The sequence below is a fragment of the Cydia amplana genome, chromosome 18, assembly GCF_948474715.1.
Source record: "Cydia amplana chromosome 18, ilCydAmpl1.1, whole genome shotgun sequence".
Lineage (NCBI taxonomy): Eukaryota > Metazoa > Arthropoda > Insecta > Lepidoptera > Tortricidae > Cydia > Cydia amplana.
The window spans coordinates 5,920,295-5,943,709 of NC_086086.1; the positions used below are offsets into that span (position 1 = coordinate 5,920,295).

General features: G+C 37.3%; 1 protein-coding gene across 1 annotated transcript; it reads left to right on the forward strand.

Annotated features, from left to right (window-relative positions):
• The first annotated feature begins 3,374 nt into the window (after nt 1–3,374).
• On the forward strand, nt 3,375–5,994 carry LOC134656194 (cytochrome P450 6B5-like). Its single transcript, XM_063511689.1, has 4 exons — nt 3,375–4,539; nt 4,678–4,828; nt 5,102–5,204; nt 5,802–5,994. The coding sequence occupies exons 1-4, from the start codon at nt 3,431–3,433 to the stop codon at nt 5,987–5,989; spliced, it is 1,551 nt and encodes a 516-aa protein (XP_063367759.1). The 5' UTR covers nt 3,375–3,430; the 3' UTR covers nt 5,990–5,994.
• The last annotated feature ends 17,421 nt before the right edge of the window (nt 5,995–23,415 follow it).

Here is a 23,415-nt window from a genome sequence, read left to right on the forward strand (position 1 = left end):
CTGAGTAGCGGAATCGACTCAATTAGTATTGATCCCTGCGGCCGTAACTTCGCTGGTCAAAGACAACTTGTTAAATTACCCAATATATAACCAACTTTAACAAACGGGTGAAATGTTTCAAGCAGTTTTTTGTTTAAAATTAGTAAACTTTGCCTTATTAATCCCTGTCGGATTTCAAACAGATAATTTGCTTACTTAAGGGGCCCACAGACAGATTACCAGTCCGCCGGACGGTATCGGCCTGTCAGTTGTTCGGAGCTGTCAACTTTTTGTTTTAACTATTTTGTTCTAACTTTTTGTTCTATCAGTGGCCCCTTTACTTCGTTGACTTAGTGCGTCACCTAAAATGATACTTACAGGGCTCCCAGACTGCGCCACTTTTCTCGGTCCATCACTACTTATCTGTGGATTCTTAACTCGAAATTCACGTAGATTCGCCTCCACCATGCGACCACATTAGGAAAAGGTACTGACTTCGGGCTGAGATTTCAAAGAGTTAGAAGTTAGAACTCGGGGCAAATTCACAAGGAACTTCTAACAAAATTAGATGGGCCTTTATCCCAATGACTGGTAAGCTTTTTATTTTATTTGTAGGGAGGTACCATAAAAGGTATGTTAATAATTCTCTAATTATTGCATGCAAGCCATGTGTTTCCGAACGTGTGTTATAATTTTTTGCGCACATGTTAAGTACTTCCATCATATTACTCGGCGATAAATACTACTTCATTAATTAGCGAAGTTGCTATGGCATTTGCTTGTACGACTATATTATTATTATATTTATTCCTTTCGTGATATTTTGTATTTAATTTCTGAGATGGTCGGCCGTATTTAATATTCATTGCTGCAGGCAGATTATAATAATTTCAGTTATCTTGAGCTACTGTTTAATTTTATTAATTGCCAATTTCATTTACTTACTCAATGTTCGTGATTATTGTTGCTTTTAACGTAATTTTAGAAGGGAGTTATTATTCAAGTCAAGTCTAACTTAGAATGTGGTTCGGTAAATTCATATGGCAACGGCTATTAATGGATTTCACATCTACAACAATTGAATGGATTTAATTTGATGTAGATGACTGGTTAACACCAGTCATCTACATCAAATTAAATCCATAGGTTAGGTTAACACCTAGAGGCCTGAAAGAGGGAGCACGGTTTGATGACCTAAGACGGGTTCAATAATAATGAAAAATATAAATATAAAAATATTGAAGGAAGTATCTTTCATAAAATTAATTCATTTCATTTTCTCTATCTTCCTGAAGTTCTTTTGTTTCAGTTAAACTACCTACTAGTACGTGAATAGTGATAGGTATTCAAATTTGTTTTTTTTTTGCTTTATCATTTTTCTTATTATTTTATAGTTATTATCTAGATTAATTCTCTTTGAATCATAATTACACTCTCTTCATATGGGTACGTATCACAGTCACAGCAACTTCATTGCAATTCTAAATGAAGCTTTAGAAATTTAAATGAACAAAGGGTTATTTGTCCGCGGAGGTAAAAAAAAGCAATTATTGTAATGGCGGAGATGTTGCGCTAATCGCAGGGGGGTAAAATAGGGTAAAATGGGGTAAGCGGGAGCCAATTATGTAAATAGATTGCGTCATCGTCCGTGATGCTACGAGGTAATTGAAAACAAGAGGATGAAAGCAAAAGGAGGCTTTATGTATGTTTTTTAACGATTCATAAATTTTACTTAGCCTCGAAACCGAGGGAATCCAAGCTCACGAAGGAGTACACGAGGAAGTGTAGATAAAATAGGCACGTACAAAAACGTAAACGTATACAGAATATGTTTTATTACAATCAAGAGTAATAAAAATGTGAATGGATAAACATCTTCTTGATCGAGGAATGAAAATGGTCACCAAAAAACCGCCCTTCACTACCCTACCCTAGTGATCTTAAGTAAAGCAACAGATACGAGTAGTCGTATCTGTTGCTTTACTTAAGATCACTTGTTCTAATTATTTTGTCCTAGAGACTTTATACTCAAACACACTTACTTTGTTGGTAGAATAAGGCGAAAAATTCTTAATTTCTATGGGAATTCAACCGTTTGTGCCTATTTTTTTCAAAATTTGCCCCCTTATTCTACTGACAAAGTGAGTTTGCCAGAGTATTGTTTGTGTGACCTTTAACTAAAGTGCAATAGCTAAGTATATTCCATTAACTATAATGCCTACTTGTAAGTTCAAATCCGCAACTAACGTTAGTTAGATAATTTGAATAACCGAGGGGCGCCTATCATCCACGCCAGTAAACCGCATATTAAATTGAGCTGTACTTGATTTGGGATTTTAATATTATGAGAGTGATTCCCGGAAATCCATTATTTCCCTGACGTTTTAACACGGTCAATTTAATGTACCTATAAAATACACTTTTACACATACACAAGTATTTTTTTTAATTAGGTGCATTCCGACATTCCGTCACTCATTTTTATAAGGAAATTGCCGAAACATCGGTGGTAATAAAGACAGCAACAGTAATGCACCTGCAGGTTGACATCCGAACGTCACGTGATGTTTTCTAAGGAAAATGAAGTATCGGACGCCTCAGCCGGACATGGACCTAGTGTGTGTTCTAGCGTGAGTCATCCATAACTCACATTGAAAGTCTCCTTAAGAAGCATTATGTCATGTCATTATGCGATTACGCGATTGCAATTATTATCCGATAAGTACTTATTTTATGCTATCACTCGACAGACTATAGATATAATGAGTTTCAGATAACCGTTGTTGATAGGAGTCCTGACTAACTTCAGCCTGCGACTTTGTCTGTTCATAAGCTTTTTTGCCCACCAACCGGTGGCATAACTAATTTGTTATCATAACATAATAATGTTAGCAATTATTCCGTTTATTGATTTTCACGCATAAACGGAGCAATAAATAGAGGATCAAGGGAGCATATTATGATTAAATGGGAAATTTCTGAAATAGATGAGAAGCTATAACAGCCATAGGTATATATTCGAACTTTAAGATACGTCAAATATTAGATATAGAAACGATATGTATCGGATATGTCAGTGTCAAAAATGACGTCTTTGTTTGAAGAAACGTTACTTTTGACACTTGTTAGGATAACCCAATTTCAGAAATTTGCCTTAATACACCTTATAGACATCTATCTATAAGTATTATACTGATTTCATAAAAAATTACAAGATCACATCCGTAGGAGCTAAATTCTGGGAGAAATGTACTTAAACTTTGTCTCATTCCAGGCTGCTGACAATAATATTTGCTTGAAAAAATAACTGTTATTAAACTTGTCTTTGCTTGAAAGTGTATTCAGATTTGTATCAGTAGATTATTCACGTTCAGATGTATTGTTAATTTGGTCATTGATAAGATAAATCGAATTAAGAATTAACAATGCGTATATTTGTTTAGTCTTTAATATGTTAAGCATAGTACTTGTTGTTCTCTTTGCTTCTCTCTTGTACCTCTACGGAACGAGAAGTTTTAAGTACTGGGTGGAGCGAGGCGTGAAACATGACAAGCCTTTGCCGTTATTTGGCAACGCGCTAGACAAGTTCCTTCAGAGGATCAGCCTGTGTGACCTGTATTCCGAGACCTACAGAAAATACCCCAACGAGAAATTCGTAGGACTGTACTTGGCCAATAATCCAAAGTTAATTCTACGAGACCCTGAACTTATTAAGCACGTCTTGATAGCTGATTTTCAGCATTTTCATCCTCGTGGAATCCTGCCAGCGGAGAATGATCTCGAGCCAATGTTTAGGAATATTTTCTTTGCCGATGGGGATTTGTGGAAACTTTTGAGGCAGCGGCTGACTCCGGCATTTACATCTGGCAAGTTGAAAGCCATGTTTACGCTGATCGTTGAAAGAGCTGAAAAACTGCAGGCCATAGCTGTTGATGCGGCCAAGCCAGGCGTTGACGTAGATATAAGAGACCTGATGGCGAGGTATACGACTGACCTTATAGGAGCATGCGGTTTTGGCATAGATTCTGATAGCCTGATGGACAAAAACTCTACGTTCCGACAACTTGGAAAGCGGTCTTTCAAAAGAACAAAGCGAGATGGTTTCGTGGCTATGCTGAAATTTATAGCACCCAAGCTTTTCAGAAAACTTCACTTCTTAGCACCTGAAATAGAACTATATACGATGTCAATAGTGAGAGATATACTCGAAAAGCGGAATTATATGCCTGTGGGACGAAATGACTTTGTAGATTTACTTCTAGAATTAAAACAAAAAGGGGCGATGGTTGGAGAGTCTTTGGAAAAACGAAATCCTGATGGAACTCCAGAGAAGATACAGTTAGAGTTAGATTTAACATTGATGGCTTCCCAGATACTAGTTTTCTTCATAGCGGGATTTGACACGTCATCCTCAGCCAGCAGTTACTTGCTGCATCAGCTCGCCTTCCACTCTGATGCGCAGGAGAAATGTCAGGAGGAGATAGATGAAGTACTGAGCCGACACGGGAGGTTATGCTTCGAAGCTGTTGAAGAGCTAAAGTATTTGAAAATGTGTTTCAGGTAAACAATAGCTACTAGTGAGATCTAATATTAGAAAACAAGACCATGTAAGAACACTTCATATGGAGCTGTCTTAAGTCAATGCATGTCTACATGAGTACATTTTTAACTTGAACTAATGATTTTTACATGTTTTAGAGAAGCTATGCGTATGTTTCCACCCATCGGTTACCTGATGAGGCGGTGCACCGAGCGTTACACGTTCCCGGGAACCAACCTAACCATTGACAAGGGTATCGGCGTCGTGATACCTATACACGCTATGCAGAATGATGAACAATACTTTATTGTAAGTACATAATAGTGAGATCGTTAATATACTTAGTAAAGTTATAATGATATGAGTTATCACCGAACTAGACATTGGACAGCATTATTTACCTATTAAAGCGAACTCGATCACCAGATAAGTTCCAAAGTAATGTGAATGGTGCAATGGGTCTTGACAATTTTAGTAAAATCAACCTAGTAAGCCATAGTGACTGCGTGAAGTGACGTAACGTTAAGTGCATATACGTTATGTATAAATAAATCCATTAATGAGGCGATATTATACTTTTAGGATCCAAGTGAGTTCAGGCCGGAGCGGTTCAGTCCTGAAAACGTGAGCAGTATTCCAAATCACGTGTTCCTGCCTTTCGGACAGGGACCCAGGGCGTGCATAGGTAAACTGTTTCAATGTAAACATTTTTTTAAGGGAGCACATGTCAAACAAGGAAGTCTTATATACCTGTATGTATGTAAGTACCTATATATATATATATATATATATATATATATATACATGCGTCATATACATACAGGTAACGCTGTCTGTCCAATTTTGCGATTCAGGAGTCAGTCAATATGTAATACATAGGTAGATATTACAAGTATTATATCATATTATTATAGGTATTAAAAGTAAGATGCTGTAAAAGTTATATGCCTTTTCACACACTAACAGCATGTTTTTTTATTGGTTGATTGGACGGCATTAGGTAGAAGGATTAGATAAGACATAATTTATCTTTACCTATAATTTACAATTGCACATGATAAACTTACGATATGTGTGATTATGCATAACACGTAAACCTTTCATGTCAAACTTCTGGTCTAAATTAGATCTAAAGTGCTAAATTAATTTTTATCAAGACGATACGTCTGCGAGAGATACTAATTTATTTTTGTATTTAAGGAAAAATGGAAAAAGATGTGAGAGTTTTCACTTTTCCTTTAAAATAAAAATGTTAAATTGTTAAATGTTCGTATGTTCTCAGGTGAGCGTCTAGGCATGCTGCAGTCCCTGGCAGGAGTGGCAGCGCTACTGCAGCGTTGCTCTGTGGAACCAGGACCCACCACTGTTGGAACTCCCCTCACAGATCCTACTTCCACAATTACTCAACTTATATGCGGGGGCCTGCCGCTGGCAATACGAGTCAGGAATCCTCAGGATGACAGAAAATGAAATAATCCGTTTCTATTTGTCTTGTTCTTTTGCTACTAACTATAAACAGGAAGGCCTTTTTTGATAGTAATTTCTTGTAATCAACAGTTATGGATAATAATGACTTCCTATAAGTGTACAATAGTGAAAATAGGTCTCAAAGTTTCTTTCAAATGATTACTTAATTACTAATTTAATAGTTTTAGCTATATATTTATTTATTTCCATTAGCAAGCATGCAAGCATGCTTTCTCAACGACGGTTCCGCATTCACCTGGGTTCCAAGGTCACCAAGTGAAGAAGCTGAACAACGGGCTGCCACAGGGCTCTGTACTAGCCCCTACCTTATTCAATCTGTACATCCACGACCTGCCTCCCACCCTGGCTCGCAAATTTATATACGCTGACGATATTTGCCTTGTCACGCAGCATAAGACTTTTAATAACCTGGAGCGAACATTAACGCAGGACATGGTTACACTAGCAAGGTACATATTTCAAAGCATGGCGCCTCACACCTAGCACAAATAAGACCGAAACATGCTGTTTCCACCTACACAACCAACTGGCAAACCGCGAGCTCAAAGTTTCTATCAACGGTTCGACCCTGAGACACAATTCTACTCCAAAATACCTCGGTGTTATCCTTGACCGCTCTCTGACCTTCAAAGAACATCTCACGTGTACTGGACGCAAACTGCAAACGCGCAACAATATCATTCACAAATTAACCGGAACATCCTGGGGTGCAAATGCCAACACTCTGCGTACATCGGCCTTATCGCTGGTGTATTCTTCGGCTGAGTATTACGCGCCAGTCTGGATGGGCAGTGTTCATACCAACAAAGTCGACACGGAGCTAAATAAAACTATGCGACTCATATCCGGCACACTGCGATCTACGCCATGCCACTGGCTACCAGTTCTTTGTGGGATCCTGCCACCTGATCTGAGAAGGAAAGATGCGCTTATGAAAGAGTCTCGCAAGATTAGGGAAAATCCAAACCTACCAATACACAACGAATTCACGCACCCCGTAAATAGTCGCCTGAAGTCCAGGAACCCCCCCCCCCCCCTACAGTATAGCGTCAACTCTTTCACAAGGAAACTACAACGCTAACCGGGAGTGGACGTAACTATGGACCACTACTATGGATGGAAAGTTTGGATCGGGGAGTATCCCGGGTAAGAAAATAGACGGGTTTGAACTACCGAGGCGGACATGGTGTAACCTCAATAGATTGCGCACCGGCCACGGTCGGTGTGCCCTATATAAGTACCGTTGCGGCTGGGTGGAGTCCCCTGCCTGTCACTGTGGTGCCGAGGAACAGAGTATCGGACATATTTTCCAAGAGTGCCCATCTACTCGATATACTGGAGGCCCCCCGGAAGACCTGATAAAACTGAACGACGAAGCTATCAAGTGGATTAATTCTCTGGAGTTAGATTTATGATTTCTCTGTATCTGTAAATATAATATAATGCCATACGATTAAATAAAAAAAAATTCCATTACCATATTTCTTCGCTTATTATATTCTGTACTTTCCTGTAAAAATACCGATATATGTTTGGAATAATAAGAAATATTCAAACTATTTTGATCTTAACTATAGTTTTGGTTATGAATCATCTAGATACAATACTATTACAAAATGCTTTAATTTTCGTAAGACCCGGACCGTAACCGCTATAATCATACGGGTATCTGAGGAAATAATTAAAAACAGTTTTGGCACGGTCCCGTACGTATTTTCATTACGTTTGTGATTGTATTGAAATATTGTGTTCGACCATTACCAGCGTGGCTCCGCGCCAAACCAATATGCAAGTGTTCAGGCGACTATGCCACCGCAAGAATTGAAAATGACCTATACGTATTACTTCAAACCGCACTTACGACCTTTTGGTTGTGAATAGCGTTTTGGGACTACAACAATACGAAAAGGCTTAAATAAGTGAGGTTTTCCCGAAATCTTGTGATGTTTAGACTGTTAAATATCGAGCTGTGATCACCTATATTGCGGGCACTTTGTAAGACAGGATTGGAGACTCGCTTTATTTTACGTGAGTTGTTGTCGCTCCGTGTTTTGTTTATGATATTGGAAAGAGAGTTAAATGTACTGTTTTTTGGCTTTGTCCAAATTTTATATTGTACTTAAGGAAATGTCGACATCATCATCATAGCAGCATAGATTTAAGAGTCGGTGGAGCAATTTCCATGTTTGGCGATCCTCTGCCTTCTCCTTGACAGCCTGATATGACACGACGTTAAGTTTTTCCTTTATTTGATTCATGTCATGTAAATAATAGGTACCTAATTAATAGATGTGTTTCTACGGCAATAAGCAATTAAAAATACGAGCCCCAACGTAAGCCTCAAGAAACTTACCGATGTATCATCACTACATAGTATAAAACAAAGTCGCTTCCCTGTCTGTCTGTCTGTATGTATGCTTAGATCTTTAACACTACGCAACGGATTTTGATGCGGTTTTTTAATAGATAGAGTGATTCAAGAGAAAGGTTTATGTTTAATTTGTTAACCGGTGCAAAGCCAGGGTGGGTCGCTAGTGCAAAATAAAACACGACTGACTGTTTAAAAAATTAAATCACTAACATTTTGCTTCCTACGTCGGCTTTGTGATCAGCTTCACCCTTATCCGTTAGATTCAAAGGCCTTTATCCCTCAGAGCATATTCCTATATCTGTGCTTTATCCTAACTCAAAGCATAACACGATATCCTTCATCCTACATGTCCAAGTTAAGGCCACTAAAATTGGATTAATTAAGATAGCCAGCTTATGTGTTAATTAAAGACTGACGTGTGCCCGAAGACTGTCCGACCTATTTATTGTCTCAATTACGAAAAGACTTACAGCTATTAAAACTAGCATCTCTTCAAGTCCTTCTACTTTATTGTAAAGTTAGGCATTAGTATTACCGCACAATGCAACAGTTAACTGCTTACAACTTTGCCCGTCTCCATGACCAAACAAAAATGACCTTTATACCTTCAATTTAAAGTCCTTGCACTTTAAGGAGACAAGGATTAACTTGACTTGGACGTCATCTCGCAAGTTTGGTTTAATTAAAGTTTCTAGTTCGCAATTCGTGGAGTCTCAGTTGGGTAACAATTTGCATTTTATGTTTGAGCGTTTGTTACAATCGGCTTAAGAGTGTTTTCTATATTGTTATTGAGTGTTTACATTTGTGTTCAGTGTTATTATTTCTACGCAGCATTACTTACTTAATGTTGACTTATCTTTACGAGTATGTTTTTAGTTTAATTAATTTTGGTAGCCTGTAGGAGTCTCTGACTAATCTGTTTTGATAGACCCCAGAATACACCTTTGCCAAATTAAGCGGCAGCGATCTATCGAAATTTACTATATTTGAGTCTGAATTTATTTATTTTCCATGGGTAATTTTAAATGTTTTTTTTTTTTAACTTATGTTCAACTTATGTTTAGATTTAAAATTTTGTTACTATTTCTTTAAAACACAATCTTTTAAATAATGCGTTTCGGTTTGTAGATAGTTCTGAGGCTAACTAGTAGGTCATGACAATATATCTAATAGGTACCTAATACGGCCCACCCTTCAGTAAGAATAACTTTAGAAAAATAATGCAGTAATTAGATTTACTGACTGATAAGCCTGTCACTTACATGGACATAACAGCAATCGTAAATTCCTAAGTAAATTTATGTTAAATTGTTCATTTGTTTAAGACTATCCATATTACGGATACCATTTTATAACCGTGTAGAACTCATTAATTTCACTAGGTACTGACCTACTTACTTTAAAAATTTTCAAACTAAGGATTTTGTATATTAACTCCGATTCAAAACTACGAGACCTAAAGAACAAACTCGTATCTGTATGCAGAATTTCATCCGCATCCGTCGCTACAGCTATACTTCATTTTTAGGGTTCCGTAGCCAAATGGCAAAAAACGGAACCCTTATAGATTCGTCATGTCTGTCTGTCTGTCCGTCTGTCTGTCCGTCCGTATGTCACAGCCACTTTTCTCCGAAACTATAAGAACTATACTGTTGAAACTTGGTAAGTAGATGTATTCTGTGAACCGCATTAAGATTTTCACACAAAAATAGAAAAAAAAACAATAATTTTTTGGGGTTCCCCATACTTCGAACTGAAACTCAAAATTTTTTTTTTCATCAAACCCATACGTGTGGGGTATTTATGGATAGGTCTTCAAAAATGATATTGAGGTTTCTAATATCATTTTTTTCTAAACTGAATAGTTTGCGCGAGAGACACTTCCAAAGTGGTAAAATGTGTGTCCCCCCCCCCCCCCCTGTAACTTCTAAAATAAGAGAATGATAAAACTAAAAAAAATATACGATGTACATTACCATGTAAACTTCCACCGAAAATTGGTTTGAACGAGATCTAGTAAGTAGTTTTTTTTTAATACGTCATAAATCGCCTAAATACGGAACCCTTCATGGGCGAGTCCGACTCGCACTTGGCCGCTTTTTTTAGCATTAGAAAGAAGGTAAGCTATCTTGACGTGCCTTTTTATTGAAAAAAACTTTTTAAAAATAGGTCACAGCAAATATCTAACAATTATAACGCAAATATGATCATTTGCATTCTTTCGGTTTCATAACTAATTATTTCAAAATTTCAAAATGAGTTTTTCAATAAAAAGACTTGCCAAGATTGTTTACCTTTTTTCTATCGCTAAAAAAATGAAGTAGATATATGGAGAAACAGTATTTTTGCGTAATTAACAAACAACTGTACAGATAAGAAACATGCACTATGTATAATATTACTTGTAGGATTTATCTTATCAGCATAATAAGAGTTGGTAGAGGGGTCCAGGGTTCGTACACTATAATATACGTACGAGAATAATTGTAAAAAAGCGGCCAAGTGCGAGTCGGACGGGTTTCGGATTTAGGGGATTTATGACGTATTAAAAAAAAACTACTTACTAGATCTCGTTCAAACCAATTTTCGGTGGAAGTTTGCATGTACATCATATATTTTTTTTAGTTTTATCATTCTCTTATTTTAGAAGTTACAGGGGGGGGACACATTTTACCACTTTGAAAGGAGGTGTCTCTCGCGCAAACTTTTCAGCTTAGAAAGAAATGATATTAGAAACCTCAATATCATTTTTGAAGACCTATCCATAGACACCCCACACGTATGGGTTCGATGAAAAAAAAATTTTTGAGCTTCAGTTCTAAGTATGGGGAACCCCCAAAATTTATTGTTTTTTTTTCTATTTTTGTTTGAAAATCGGTTCACAGAATACATCTACTTACCAAGTTTAGTTTCAAATAGTTCTTATAGTTTCGGAAAAAAGTGGCTGTGACATACGGACGGACAGACACGGACAGACAGACATACTGACAGACATGACGAATCCATAAGGGTTCCGTTTTTTGCCATTTGGCTACGGAACTCTAAAAAAGGGTTTTGGCTTAAGTTCCTAAAATATAATATTATATATCTACAATCCACGTGATGACGTTGTCATTATTCCAACTTTTATGTTCTAGAGTGTTGTAAAATCACGGTTAAGAAACTTATTTTCTTGAATCTATTTTCTTCTTTGGCTATATTTTTAAAATACCAAATAGTTTTCTTTGTATATTTACCCAACGATGGTAAGGGTACTTTGAAAAACGACAAGGCCGAGGTTTTCTTTTACAAAAAACCATAGTCAGGTTAAACTTTTACAAAAGTTTTGCTTATTGACACTGCTAATTAGAACCTTTTTAGTAAAAAAAGCTTTTTCAACAAACCGCTTTAATTAAGACCCCAAGATCTCATTATCTGAAGTGAGTCCGCCTGAAATAATACCGGAACTGAACAAGGATGCCAGCGATTTTTATTAAATTTTTTATATATGTCGGAGCGAGACACCAGAAAGACGTATTGCAGCATTACAGTTCATAGTTAGACGCCTGTAAAAGTCGATTAGCAATATTTGGCTACATATTATTTGCTTGTAACGGAATCATAAAGTTGCGTAGAGAGTAACGCCACCATCTATTGGCGTATTAATGAACTAAGATGACGGGTAGAAGGCTTTGGAACGTCAAGAGGGGTTTCTTGAGTGAACGTAGGCACGAGCAGGCATTTTTGTCGTTATGTTGGTAGACTGGTCAGGCAGGTTTACCAACTTGAATTGGAGGCGGGAGCGGTTGACTCCGCCGCTGGAACTGGCTTCCTTCTTCTTGATCGGACCGCGCTAGAGATCGGACGTTAGCCAAGCTCGTGCCTAATTCGCTACGTTCCTGAAGGCTTACACCTGAAGGATTATTCTGAAAGCTTATAGATTCTCACGTTGTTTAACCGTTTAGCTAAGTGTTTTATTCCAAGTGTTATTTTGATTTCTTATGTGCCATTAGAAGCTTACTTTTGTAAAATAAAGATTTGAACGGTTTCATGTGATCTTTTTATTTTGATTCAAATAATTTTGGAATAGTGATTGGTCGTTGTGATTATTTAGTACTAAAATATAGTAGGCACTAGTATGGGTAACGAGTCTGAATGTTTATTTCATGCGTTGGTAGCATACCTACTATTTTGGCTGTGAAGTAATACATCTAGGTACTACCCCCACGTGCCCACCGCCATCGGGACCATCCGTCGCCGACATCAGCAAGTGGGATCGATGCGGAGTTTCATGTATTGCTTACACAGCCACCTGGGAGCGTGGTGTATCTCTGGTGACCTACATTCCATAATCTGGTTATTTGGTAACGGTAAGCTCACGTGTCTAACCTTGATTGAATGGTGAGTGTAATTAATTGTTATTTGGTGAGAATTATTGTGAAACTGTGAATTATGATTGAGGCAGTCGAGCATAGCGGTCTTTACGTGACGTCATCTCTGGTATCGCCACGTTTCTTTATAATTAATTTTTGTAATCCATTTAAATCAAAGCGATCTTGAGTTATTTTGATTTGAAATCCATACTGTTAATTAAAACCAAGTATTAGCTATCACGACGTGATACTATTTCATCGCTCACTTGTGAATCTACCCTCAATAATTAATTTTTCATGAAAATACAATTAATTTTTTAAATCCATTTAAGTCTAAGTGATCTTAAGTTATTTTGGTATGAAATCCATATTGTTAATTAAAATCAAATATTGGCTGTCGCGACGTGATATTATTTCATCGCTCACTTGTGAATCTACCCTCAATAATTGATTTGAAAATACAATTAATTTTTAAAATCCATTTAAATCTAAGTGATCTTAAGTTATTTTGGTATGAAATCCATATTGTTAATTAAAATCAAATATTGGCTGTCGCGACGTGATATTATTTCATCGCTCACTTGTGCATCTACCCTCAAAAAATATTTTTTTCATTAAAATACAATGCACCGTTAGAAATTGATCCTGCTGATTTGCCAGTGCAAGCATTATGTAATCTTTACCCTGTAATGTTTAGTAATTAATAAAATTGCGACAAATTATTGCTCGTAATGCCGTGATAGATCACAAATCGTGTATACTATGGAAACATGAGCTACGCATATGAAAATTAATGTTACAGTGTCCTGCAGCCAGAGCCGAGCGAACTTGCAGACACCATTACGCCCGTGACACAGAAGCAGCTGTGCAGTATCTTCTGTGCTGGAAATTTGGAAATAAAAGGACAGGTTTCGTTCTAATTGTTTATTAGTGAATTTTATTTTGAGTGTAATGGTGAAGCATAACAGTCGAACGTAACTAATAAGCTGTCACTTTTCGTATTGGCCCATTTTACCGTGTTACTTATTTTTGGAACACACGTTTGTTTGTTCATAGAAGGAAATAAAACGAACTCATTGAAGTTTAAATTTTATTCTGAGATTTTTGAAGTCCCGTATACATTGGAAACATGTTTTTTGTGACTGCTACCTTGCATTTCATAAACCTTTTGAGTTTAGCCTGCATACATGATAAACCTGATACCATGCAAATGATGATTTCAGTAACAGCCAGCTATGTTGAACCACATCGTGTCTCTCGCAATCTGCCGCAGAAACGGCAACGGCAAGCGGAAAGGATCAGCCTCCGTGCTTGGGTTGGACCTCACCACCACCACCTTTGACTTGGTCGCGTGCATCATACTTTATTAAGCTGGTGAGCAGTTCCCATTTCGTTGGGATTATTTTGAGATGTTTTACTTCTGCATAGAAGTCTTGAGCGAGTTTCTGTTGTTAAAGCTAAAGAATAAAGCTATTTTTAGTGATTTTGATCAGTAATGTTCAGTTTCAGTTGATCAGTTGACGCTGATAGTACCAATGGTTTCGAGTTCTGAGTTACATGATTTAAAGACCTGTTTTTATTTTCTTTTTTTGGAATTCACTGTTAACATTGTTTTGCTTTCGACGGACTGAAAGCTTGTACTTTCGTATGGGCTGAAATCACGCCCGATGGACTGGACAATACTGTCATGCTTTCGATGGACTGAAGGCACGCCCGATGGACTGGGCAATACTGTTTTGCTTTTGATGGACTGAAAGTATGCCCGATGGACTGGGTATTGTTTAGTGACCGCATCAGAAGTGCCGGAGCATGTAAGAGGTGCACGTGGTCTGCTTTTTATGTGCAGAATGCTCTTTGCGAGGAGTAGCACTTACGCGGCTGAGATGGTTACTTCTGACGAGGGTCTGGTATCTGCCGAAGGACTGGCAATGCACCGAAGGACTGGTGTTGTTTTGTTAAAAATGAATTCCCGTTTATGTACTGTGTTCATATGAGTAAAATTGGAACTATCAATTCAGAATATTATTTATTTTAAGATGTCTTACAAAAATTTAGATCACATATGACCTTTTTTTTTTAATGCCAGATAATTTCCCCGTAAATTGATATTGACGACAATAGTAGTGATACTGTCGAGCAATGAATTAGAGCTGTTGTGATTTGTGTTTTTGATGTTTGGGATTGTTCTGTTTTCACATAAATTTGAGAGTATCCGCCAGATGGAAGCGATGATTATTGGAGTGTATCCGTTAGATAGCGGCGATGATTACCGACGAGTATTTTTATTTAGTCGTTGCTCGATGGACTATTTTTGACTAGAGAATTGAGGATTGTTAAAGTAATTTTGAACAATTATTTTTCTGGTTTGATTGATGATAAAGTTTGATTTTAATAGTAATTTGAGTGAGACCCAAATTGTTGGTCAGGAATGACCGAGCGATGAGATACTGTGCTGTATGTTTTGTTTCAGTATCAAATGCATACACCCACACACGAGGACGTGTGTAGCGCAGGACGGCCGTGTCGGAGCGAGACACCAGAAAGACGTATTGCAGCATTACAGTTCATAGTTAGACGCCTGTAAAAGTCGATTAGCAATATTTGGCTACATATTATTTGCTTGTAACGGAATCATAAAGTTGCGTAGAGAGTAACGCCACCATCTATTGGCGTATTGATGAACTAAGATGACGGGTAGAAGGCTTTGGAACGTCAAGAGGGGTTTCTTGAGTAAACGTAGGCACGAGCAGGCATTTTTGTCGTTATGTTGGTAGACTGGTCAGGCAGGTTTACCAACTTGAATTGGAGGCGGGAGCGGTTGACTCCGCCGCTGGAACTGGCTTCCTTCTTCTTGATCGGACCGCGCTAGAGATCGGACGTTAGCCAAGCTCGTGCCTAATTCGCTACGTTCCTGAAGGCTTACACCTGAAGGATTATTCTGAAAGCTTATAGATTCTCACGTTGTTTAACCGTTTAGCTAAGTGTTTTATTCCAAGTGTTATTTTGATTTCTTATGTGCCATTAGAAGCTTACTTTTGTAAAATAAAGATTTGAACGGTTTCATGTGATCTTTTTATTTTGATTCAAATAATTTTGGAATAGTGATTGGTCGTTGTGATTATTTAGTACTAAAATATAGTAGGCACTAGTATGGGTAACGAGTCTGAATGTTTATTTCATGCGTTGGTAGCATACCTACTATTTTGGCTGTGAAGTAATACATCTAGGTACTACCCCCACGTGCCCACCGCCATCGGGACCATCCGTCGCCGACATATATATATTTTTTTTAATTTAATTACGGCGCTCTTATCCTTTAAATAAATTGTACAAAAAGACTACGTATGTATAACTAAAGGAAATCTCTAATGTTTTGTAATATCTGGCGAGATTGCGTGGGTAGATTCGTGTTTTTATCCAGTGCGTCTTTGTTTGGTAAATTGTAGCATAATATTTATTTTGAATCAATTGGTTGGGGCTCGATTGAAGAGCAACGTTAAATATGTATACATTTTCAGGCAATAGCTTGTTTAATAAGACCTGACCTGCTAGCATGCATTGCGTCCTCCCGCGCGAGTTCAAGTAAGGACTCGCGCGCGAGAACGCAACTTAGGGCTCATTTAGGCTATGCGAGAACTCGCATGCGAGTTTTATTACATTGCGGGTTTTGATCGGTCGGCTGAATTGGACGTAACCAACAGTCCGCAATGTAACTAAAATCGTATGGGAATTCGCGCGCCGTCTAAATCAGCCTTTATGCTAGACATGTTTCCACAAAACGTAGTTAAGAAAATTCACCATTGAATAACGCAACAGTAATGGAGCTGCAGTTAACATCCAAACGTCACCTTTAGATTCATGATACATCTTTTTACACAAGGGTTAAAAAAAAGGCTATGACCTAAATCTCAGCATCAATTTTAAATGCGGAATAGAGCCCCTGCCGCCCCCACTCCCCGCCTAATGTGACGCGCGGAGTTTAGATAACAAAACATATTTCCTGAAAGAATCACAGCCTCCCAAGTCCGCTTATGGTGGTCGCATCCCCAGACGGTTGAGTCACTTGACGAACAATAATAGGGCAGATTCGAGCAAGCCGGATCTATATCTGAATGCATAAAGTCTTTTCTCCTACTTTGCATTCCGTAATATTGTTTGACATAATGATCAGTTGTCCTAACACTAAAAACCCTAATTTTGGTTTCCCTAATTATTGACTGCTTATCCTAATATTATTAAGCATATTTTCTTTTTTGCGAGGGTCGCAGTTCTAAACCTAACCTAACCCACTTTTGTGGCAGCAAGTTCTAAAACCTAACCATTTTTCAGAACCTTACATTATGGAAAATAATCGTTATGACAATTGATCGTTAGAGCATGTGCCCATTAGGACAAACCAGTTAGGGCAAGCGACTTTAGGACAAACGTTGTTAGGGATTCAGAATGACACCCGAGCAAGCCGAGGTACCTAATGCTGCGTCGCCGCCAATACGACCTCTACAACAGGTAATGACCTAAATATAAATAACATAGGAAATTTACAAGCTAGGTAACTACGTCCAATAAACCTACCATAATGGATGTTTTTTTGTTTAGATTGCCTGCGACTCAACATTTTACATGAAAATGTTTTTGGTGACTGAAGCAGCTGCACTACTTACTGTATGAGGGCCGATCTGGTCATTTACGTGCGATCGGAATCTTGTGGCCGGGCCATTACCTCCAGACTGAATAGCCACGAATCTCCCCGAACGTCCTCGAGTGTTCCCGAACATATCCAAATGGGTACGAACTTTACGTTTAGCCGCCGCCCTGGCAGCTATATGACGCATAAGTTATTTGTCAATTGACAGCTTTGTCAAATTGTATGAATATGACGTCACATCAAAGTTCAGATTTTTCCACGTCGTGCGTTGTCGTCGCTTGCATGTACTAGGTATTTGCGCCTCGATGTACACACGATGTGTCGATGTGTGTTTGTGTCACACAACATGAGAGGAATATCAAAACCAAGCGGGATGGATGTATGCAATTTTTAATAAGAGTAACAGAGAGTAAGTTTTTTTTTTGTTTTTCTCATAGACACAATTCTCTACGTTACCCTCCAAGCCAGAACGGTTGTCAAACTGTGTTGTGGGTATCAATCAAGTCTGGTGGGCAACAACAAATACCGACTAAATTAATATTTTTGGTCGGTTTTAAATTAATAGGCGCGTCCGTTGGGTACACGAATGCGCAGCCCCTTATATGTAAATAAATTAGATATTGTTACCGTGAATTTTCATTTTCAAACGGCAAATTCCACTTGTTTTAATGACAGCCTAAACTAGTAGAGGCTTCTTCTATAGTTTTAGAGCTCCACACAAAACTGTTCACGGAGCCCTTACGAGATCACTTCGGTCTTCTTTAATTAAGGTCTAATCTGCAAAATAAACAATATGAAAAAAATAAAAAAGGACCTTTTAAATAAAATAAAAAGTAATCATTGTGGAACAGAAAATTATTATTAGAAAAAATATTAGTAAAAATTAACTCTTAAAATACTATTGAGTAGCAATGGTATGAAATGAAATAATATAAAAAAATGGAAATTACAATGGCACATTTTACATTTCTACTGGAGTAATCACCTTCTTACCTACACGCCTGGCTAGCCCGCCTCGCCGTTAGGTACGTAGCACGAACTCGCGAACGGCACAAGTCGGCGGTTAGCCGTGCCGTGACCGAGATCGGCGTGGGTCGGCGCCGGCGTCGGCACGGGCCCTGGGATGTCATTCCAATCGCTTATTAAATAGAAGCTTATGAAATAAAACTATTAAAACGGATTATATGGGGCATTATCTATCTTTACCTGGAAATAGTTGTGATGATGATGAACCAATTTCGCATGTATAATCCGTTTTAATAGTTTTGTTTCATGAGTAATTATCACGGTAACCGAAGACAATATTAAATATAAGCTTATTTAATTACGCATATCTCTGACCTGTAGTTATCTGCTGCACAAAATAGCTGAAAAAGGCTTATCAATGGATATAAAAAAATATAAATATGTGCCATTTACTACGGAAGCCATATCTAACGGTTAGGAGCAACCTCAGAATCACGAAGTAATTTTCACTGTCCATCGAAAACATCGACATGACATGAGTAACTGTATCAACCAAAATGTATGAAACAGCTATTTTTTCACACACTTCTATATTCACTTCGAAAAAAATTGCTAATGGTTGAAAAATAATCCTGTTTCAAAAATCAACACGCTTGATTTGGTTTCCACCCTATTGCGGGTGCTTGCTGCATCAAATAATCAATCTATGATTCGTTGATATAGTTGGTCAAACCATTTGTCAGTGAGTAAGAACCAGGAAAACTATACTCATCCTATTTTTTTGGACTAGTACTAGTGTAAGACAAAGACAGTATGATTCTCTCTTTCTATGTTTGAAATGAGACAGTCCTTTGACAAACTACAGTAGAATCCGCTTATAATGACATCGAAGGGAAGTGACAAATACGTCATACTAAGCGGATGTCATATAAAGCATAGTTGATAACTTTTTATTTTTGTATTTTTTTCCAAATTTATCTCAAATTCCTTTGTGAGAGATGAGATATATTAACTTTGTACCAATTATCAACTTGTCATCGAAAATCAAAGCTAAACAACTTTTTAAACGCCTCGCACGCACCAACCCAACCGTCTTCGCAGGGAAAGACGTGGGGACGGCCACGAAAACCAGCGAATGTCAGTATAACCGGACATAATTTCATGAAAATAGGATTTTTAGGTCATAGTAAGCGATTTGTCACTATGTAATATTTGTATATGTCTCGAGGTCATATTACACTAGTTCGTTGAGTCGACCCTTCCGAAATCCGGGAGCTGATAGGAATGTCCTGACTGATTTACTGCTCACACCTCCGGCTTCGGGCTATACGTTGTCTTGACAATTTATTGTACTCGTATTTCACAGATAGGTTTAACACATAGAAATGGGTGCTATAGGTTTAACAGTATTGATGAGTATGATAAAAAAATCGGCACCTTTAAAATTCACTTTGAACTTAATAAAAATTATATTTATCTAGAAATTGTTAGTTTCAAAAACCAGTTGAGTGTAAGTCAGTCTGGCAGACGAAACATTTTGTACCATACTACAAGAAATAATATTTTTAATGTAAAACGTACGTTTTACAAAACTAACAACAAACCGGTTTCATAACGTACTGCAGAACCTGCGAAAAAATAGACAAACCAGTTCACTGAATTGTTCGAAAACATTACTTACCATCCTTTTTATGTCCATCAGGAAAACCACAGTCGACAAACATTATTGTAAGTGGGCTAAAGGACGAATAACATCAATTTTTGTGTTCCTTAATCGAAAATTGATTATGATTGTCAGATTGATTTGGAAAAATACCTAATGGAATTGTTGTGCTCGACAATTCTTTATTCCATTTTGTTTACGTTATAATGAAATTCACCGCCTTGACGTCAACTCGCATCAGTTAACGTAAACACGAACGTAACATAAAAAACGTCAACAAACTCGTCACCTTGTCCGTGTTCAGGACACGCGCAAAGCTAAAGACCAACTTATACTCAACCAGCTTCGCATAATATGTTCTAGGAATGAGAGCTCTGGTTATAATGGCCACTTACAAGCCAATTTACTGAGACCTCAAGTTTCATGTTAACTCTTAAGTGTCGGAGGCCAGGGTAAAATTAAAACACGAATGAGCCCTCATATTTTAAATGACGTGTTTAGTGTACTGTTAAATGGCGTAAATTGTTTACATCCTTTTCTTTTTTAGGTTATTTATAATATGAATGTAAATAACAGTTTAAAGATAACAATTTCATAACACTGTAAGTTGAAACTGCTCACGCATGAATAATAATGATTTTTCTTTGATATATTTGTGCCTTTTTTACTGCTATCAGTCATTTAAGTTTACAGATTTTAATTAATGTGAAATAAATAATAAATTACATTACAAAAGCTCCTATTTATTTCCCGCTCCTCGTGCGAATGGGTAATATGCGGAATATTTTTTTACCAACATCCATTAAAAAACTGTACTGTTAAGCAAACCCAGCGAACTGCGGGTAAAAACTGAGCTGAAATCAGGTTTGTATCTCTTTAGCATTTTAATTCCAAAATTCATCCAATGCCTCAGCGGTTCTGTGTACCCGAAAATATACACAGCGCCGACATAGACTTTTTGTAAAAAAAAAGGCGCGCGGTGAAGCGCGCAAATCTAGAAAAAATGTATGTTCGCGCTGAAAAGTTACGAGCTCTGTTGAAATCCTTTTAAATTTATTTACACGTACTAAGTTTTGTTAGCGTTTTGTGTTACATTTTGTTTTGCTAGAATGTTGGAACTAATGAGACAACAATTTTAGTAAAACAATTGGATTTTGGCTCGTTTTAAACCTACATAGAAGTAAAGGAAAAGGTGATGTTAATAGTTATTTGTACAACAAGAGATCAAAGTTTGATATTTCTTCGAGTGCTTATTTTGAGTCCCGTGCAAGCGGAATCTAATTTAGAATCTTGAGCGTAGTAGCGCTTCCCTGTCTGTCTGTCTGTATGTATGCTTAGATCTTTAACACTACGCAACGGATTTTGATGCGGTTTTTTAATAGATAGAGTGATTCAAGAGAAAGGTTTATGTTTAATTTGTTAACCGGTGCAAAGCCAGGGTGGGTCGCTAGTGCAAAATAAAACACGACTGACTGTTTAAAAAATTAAATCACTAACATTTTGCTTCCTACGTCGGCTTTGTGATCAGCTTCACCCTTATCCGTTAGATTCAAAGGCCTTTATCCCTCAGAGCATATTCCTATATCTGTGCTTTATCCTAACTCAAAGCATAACACGATATCCTTCATCCTACATGTCCAAGTTAAGGCCACTAAAATTGGATTAATTAAGATAGCCAGCTTATGTGTTAATTAAAGACTGACGTGTGCCCGAAGACTGTCCGACCTATTTATTGTCTCAATTACGAAAAGACTTACAGCTATTAAAACTAGCATCTCTTCAAGTCCTTCTACTTTATTGTAAAGTTAGGCATTAGTATTACCGCACAATGCAACAGTTAACTGCTTACAACTTTGCCCGTCTCCATGACCAAACAAAAATGACCTTTATACCTTCAATTTAAAGTCCTTGCACTTTAAGGAGACAAGGATTAACTTGACTTGGACGTCATCTCGCAAGTTTGGTTTAATTAAAGTTTCTAGTTCGCAATTCGTGGAGTCTCAGTTGGGTAACAATTTGCATTTTATGTTTGAGCGTTTGTTACAATCGGCTTAAGAGTGTTTTCTATATTGTTATTGAGTGTTTACATTTGTGTTCAGTGTTATTATTTCTACGCAGCATTACTTACTTAATGTTGACTTATCTTTACGAGTATGTTTTTAGTTTAATTAATTTTGGTAGCCTGTAGGAGTCTCTGACTAATCTGTTTTGATAGACCCCAGAATACACCTTTGCCAAATTAAGCGGCAGCGATCTATCGAAATTTACTATATTTGAGTCTGAATTTATTTATTTTCCATGGGTAATTTTAAATGTTTTTTTTTTTTAACTTATGTTCAACTTATGTTTAGATTTAAAATTTTGTTACTATTTCTTTAAAACACAATCTTTTAAATAATGCGTTTCGGTTTGTAGATAGTTCTGAGGCTAACTAGTAGGTCATGACAATATATCTAATAGGTACCTAATACGGCCCACCCTTCAGTAAGAATAACTTTAGAAAAATAATGCAGTAATTAGATTTACTGACTGATAAGCCTGTCACTTACATGGACATAACAGCAATCGTAAATTCCTAAGTAAATTTATGTTAAATTGTTCATTTGTTTAAGACTATCCATATTACGGATACCATTTTATAACCGTGTAGAACTCATTAATTTCACTAGGTACTGACCTACTTACTTTAAAAATTTTCAAACTAAGGATTTTGTATATTAACTCCGATTCAAAACTACGAGACCTAAAGAACAAACTCGTATCTGTATGCAGAATTTCATCCGCATCCGTCGCTACAGCTATACTTCATTTTTAGGGTTCCGTAGCCAAATGGCAAAAAACGGAACCCTTATAGATTCGTCATGTCTGTCTGTCTGTCCGTCTGTCTGTCCGTCCGTATGTCACAGCCACTTTTCTCCGAAACTATAAGAACTATACTGTTGAAACTTGGTAAGTAGATGTATTCTGTGAACCGCATTAAGATTTTCACACAAAAATAGAAAAAAAAACAATAATTTTTTGGGGTTCCCCATACTTCGAACTGAAACTCAAAATTTTTTTTTTCATCAAACCCATACGTGTGGGGTATTTATGGATAGGTCTTCAAAAATGATATTGAGGTTTCTAATATCATTTTTTTCTAAACTGAATAGTTTGCGCGAGAGACACTTCCAAAGTGGTAAAATGTGTGTCCCCCCCCCCCCCCTGTAACTTCTAAAATAAGAGAATGATAAAACTAAAAAAAATATACGATGTACATTACCATGTAAACTTCCACCGAAAATTGGTTTGAACGAGATCTAGTAAGTAGTTTTTTTTTAATACGTCATAAATCGCCTAAATACGGAACCCTTCATGGGCGAGTCCGACTCGCACTTGGCCGCTTTTTTTAGCATTAGAAAGAAGGTAAGC

Coding starts and splice junctions, on each gene's coding strand:
- LOC134656194 (XM_063511689.1), top strand. CDS start 3,431: ATGTTAAGCATAGTACTTGTTGTTCTCTTTGCTTCTCTCTTGTACCTC. Junction 4,829..5,101: donor ATGATGAACAATACTTTATT/GTAAGTACATAA, acceptor TTATACTTTTAG/GATCCAAGTGAGTTCAGGCC. Junction 5,205..5,801: donor GGGACCCAGGGCGTGCATAG/GTAAACTGTTTC, acceptor GTATGTTCTCAG/GTGAGCGTCTAGGCATGCTG.